We start from the raw sequence: 3729 nt of genomic DNA, 5'->3' as shown, positions 1-3729 counted from the left end.
TAATGAAAATCTACTCATTTTTCTACACTCACTCTATGAGGTGGGACCCAATTTCTGTTCGTCATACAGCCATTTACCATTTGAAGCACAGTTTGCCTGTGAGTTTGATGGTTATACATACACTTGATAAAGTATAGATGTTAACCTCATTGACTTTTGTTGAAAGGGTTTGCACAATAGATTTTGGGAATCGCTATTTTCATCCACTTATATATCTATCCCTGCTAAAATTTAAAAATTTTAAAAAAGTACTATATTCATCCACATTACATTCCAACATTATCATAATTAAATTCAGTCATTAAACACTATATATCCACACCATTTATATATATTTATCCTGCTTAAAATCTTTCCCTATTAAAATTTTAAAAAAGTACTATATCCATCCTCATTACATTCCAATATTACACTTATTATATTCATTTATTTAAACACTGTATATCCACAAGGTTTAACAATGTTTTATCATTAAAAAATGCTAAAATTCATTATAACTTAAACAAATCACAAACATGGCAAGAATGTATCATTGTTAATTAAATTAAGAAAGGTAATTACGAAATAAATTCTTGTTATATCTATACATACAATATTTTTTGGAGGGCTATTTTAATTTTTCCATGGAATAAAAATCCTCCCTCTCACTTGAAAGTGTCCCTCTGTGCTCATCTCACATTTCAATATGCATATTTAGAGGGAGAGAGAAATCAGAAGAAAGAGAAAAGAAGAAGCACAACACAACCCTGTTTCTAGAGACAGAAAAGTTCCCTTTTGAAGTTTGTTAGGTAGGATTTCAATTAATCAATAATTCCTTTGTGTGTGTGTGTGTGTGTGTGTGTGTGCATAACTATTGTGAGAATCGATCATTATCTTGAAGGTTCAAAAGTATTTAACGAGGATAAACATTAGTGGATGTATTCAGAGAGAGAGAGAGAGAGAGATCTAATTTGGTTTTATTCTTGTCTATTTAAGTAAATTTACATAAGGTTAAAAAATGTAATAGAGAAAAAATTTTAACAGTGGATAGATATTTAAGAATGATGGATGAAAATAGTGACTCCGTAGATTTTTCTTAATTTAATTTCATTAACCATTGGAAAAGCTCATAATTTAGTCAAACTTTTTATCCACACATTATGTAGGACTCTCAGTAAATAAAAAAATGCTTACTTTGAGCTCAATGAAATGTAGAAATAGTTAAATCGTAACTGATAATTAAGTAAAATAACCAATTAGATTAGGTAGCAATATATGATAATACAAACCTCAGTATGCTATTTTCTCTGACCAAAAGATCCATTCGGGACGAGACAAAAGCTTTCCAGGTTTCAAGGTCAGCATTTTTTTTCTCCTGAAAGAAAGAAATTTATCGCAAATGAGTTAAACAGAACCTACAGAAAATTCTGCTGTAGCAAAATAAAAGGTCATACGTACCACTATTTTTTTCCATTCCAAGAGATTCTTGATCTCCAATTTGCTTTTCTCCAGAAGAGCTGTAAATTTCACTACCTCTTTGTCAAGTTCGGGAAGAACATCCTCCTGCCTTTTGTTGAGTTCTTTGATGTACTCCTCGAGCACTGACAAGTTCAACTCGAGAGATCTGACCCTCTGCAACAATATCTTTAGAGCAGCATCTGCATGCAATCTGCCATTTGGTTGTTGCCTACCCTTCACTAAGGGATCCGGCATGCTGCTAGTGGTTGGTTTCTTAGGATCTGCATTAGGCTTCTGTCCCTCGGGAGCATTTTCTATTCCCTTATTGACGGCATCACTCAAGTTATGAGCAACATCGTCTGCTTCACGCTTGCTGGGGCCTGGTTCTGGCAGTATCACTGTCATGGCAGTCGAATTAGGCTTTGGCGATCGGACAGCAGAAGACTCTCCGGAAGTAGTGATAAGATCCTCAAGCATATGTTCAATTGCATCAACTCCATACACCTCTACAACACTTAACGTGCAGTAAAATTCTGACCCATAATGACTCAGTAAATCCACCTTCAAATATCTAACCCATTTTGGTTCAGGCAGCTTAAAGCATTGAGCATGCTTGACATTTCCAGCAACAAATGTCCCTAAGGAATTCCATGTCTCAGTTGGATACACCAAACTCCCTGATAACTCAAAATCTTTAAAATTAGAAGAATAATGCTCAAAATTCGCAATTTTGACAGCATCAACCAAAGTTTCATCCGCAAGCTCAATTATAAAGAACTTGCCCCCAACGGAACACGGGTTCCTGAGATACTTATCATGATCCTTTCCCAATACATTGCTCGCTCCCTTTGCTTCCTTGTTATGAGCCACCACTTTTGCACCCTTGGAAGCTGAGGCATAGTTGTACGGTGTTCCATCCGACTCGAGCCTGTGTGTGAGATTTACTAGCTGGCTTGGCGTACTCGCACTTTTCTCTTGACTTGAAATATACTTGAACTCGTCTAGATTAGGATAAGTTAATGGGATTCTCCCATTTTGTCGCTGTTCTTTTTCAGTTTTCATATAATCTTCTTGCGGTCGTACTTGACAAACAGAAGATTCATAACCTAATACAAGTGACAATACTTCCTCTAATCCACTTGATTCCCGTACTGAGTATTCCAGATTTGGATAGTTATCATAGGAAGTGGAATCATTTAAGGTCACAGACACATTCACCTCCATGAAAACCCCACTTGTTTGATTGTTATTTGCGATTTCTGTAATAGGAACAGCGCAATTGCATAATAACTTCTCATTGCAGATACTAGAGTTAGTAATACTCCGGTTATAGGCATTCAGACTCCCTGGCAAACAAAACAATCAACATGCTAAACTAGATAATAAAACTGTCAAGTTAAGATGTTAGGCAACTAACACTAACACAGATGTATTCTAGATTACCAAGTTATTCAGCACACAATCGCTTTCTAGTTTATTTAATGAGGCAATTTTTAAGTTTAATTTTCAACTTACCATAAACAATTTGCCAAAGGAAACTTCAATTTAATACCTCAAATCCATTAATAGGATAATAGCCAAAACCCGGTAGATTTCCCAAATTGTCTAACCTTAAAACATCAAGAATCCCATAAACAAAAACACAAATTACCAAACTAATAACAAATAAACAAGCCCAAACATTGAGGACTTCAAATGTAAACAAACCACTATCAAATATTCAGGAATTCAAAAGGGCACGCCAAAAAAACAAAATTACAGAAATGGGCATAAGAAATTAAGGCAAATGAACAAGAAGAAAAGCAGAGAGTACCTTCGTTGCCGCGGGTGAGTCCAAATTTAGTATAGAACAAGAAAACTACACACCAAAATGAGAAGAAGAGAGACAAAGATAACTCGCAAAAGCTGTTTTTCTTATCATTCTTGTAAATTGTGTGCTTAACGCTGTTTTTATGAATCGTGGGATTCATTTTCATGGGCTCAATATCGACAAATTTCTTCATCTCTCATTGTCTTTTTCTCGGTAAATTAAACTACTAACTGTTGAATAATTTTTTCCAACAATTTTTTGGATTAATCAAAAAGCGATGATAAAGAAAAAGTGATTACTTTTATGTGTTTGTTTGTTTGATTTTCTTTTAAGTATGTGATTTGTGGCAAATAAATAATTACGCAGCCTTTCCCAACTCAAGCGGAAACTAACTACTGTAACTGGCTAATTATGTCCCACGTGTGTCCACTCAATTCTCAATCTTTTTCATCTTTTTTTTTTTTTTTTTTTTTAATTTTTTC

General features: G+C 34.6%; 1 protein-coding gene across 1 annotated transcript; it reads right to left on the bottom strand.

Moving 5' to 3' along the window:
- Nucleotides 1-14: 14 nt before the first annotated feature.
- Nucleotides 15-3578, bottom strand: LOC111390477 (SUN domain-containing protein 5-like). The gene is made up of 3 exons (XM_023015524.1): nt 3251-3578; nt 1438-2783; nt 15-1354 (listed from the first exon to the last, which is right to left on the bottom strand). Exons 1-3 carry the CDS (start codon nt 3438-3440, stop codon nt 1241-1243), a joined length of 1650 nt encoding a protein of 549 aa, XP_022871292.1. The 5' UTR covers nt 3441-3578; the 3' UTR covers nt 15-1240.
- Nucleotides 3579-3729: the final 151 nt, after the last annotated feature.

This window comes from Olea europaea, unplaced genomic scaffold, assembly GCF_002742605.1.
Source record: "Olea europaea var. sylvestris unplaced genomic scaffold, O_europaea_v1 scaffold683, whole genome shotgun sequence".
Classification (NCBI taxonomy): Eukaryota; Viridiplantae; Streptophyta; class Magnoliopsida; order Lamiales; family Oleaceae; genus Olea; species Olea europaea.
The sequence above is the reverse complement of the archived record's forward strand: the minus strand, read 5'-3'. Positions and strand labels throughout refer to the sequence as shown.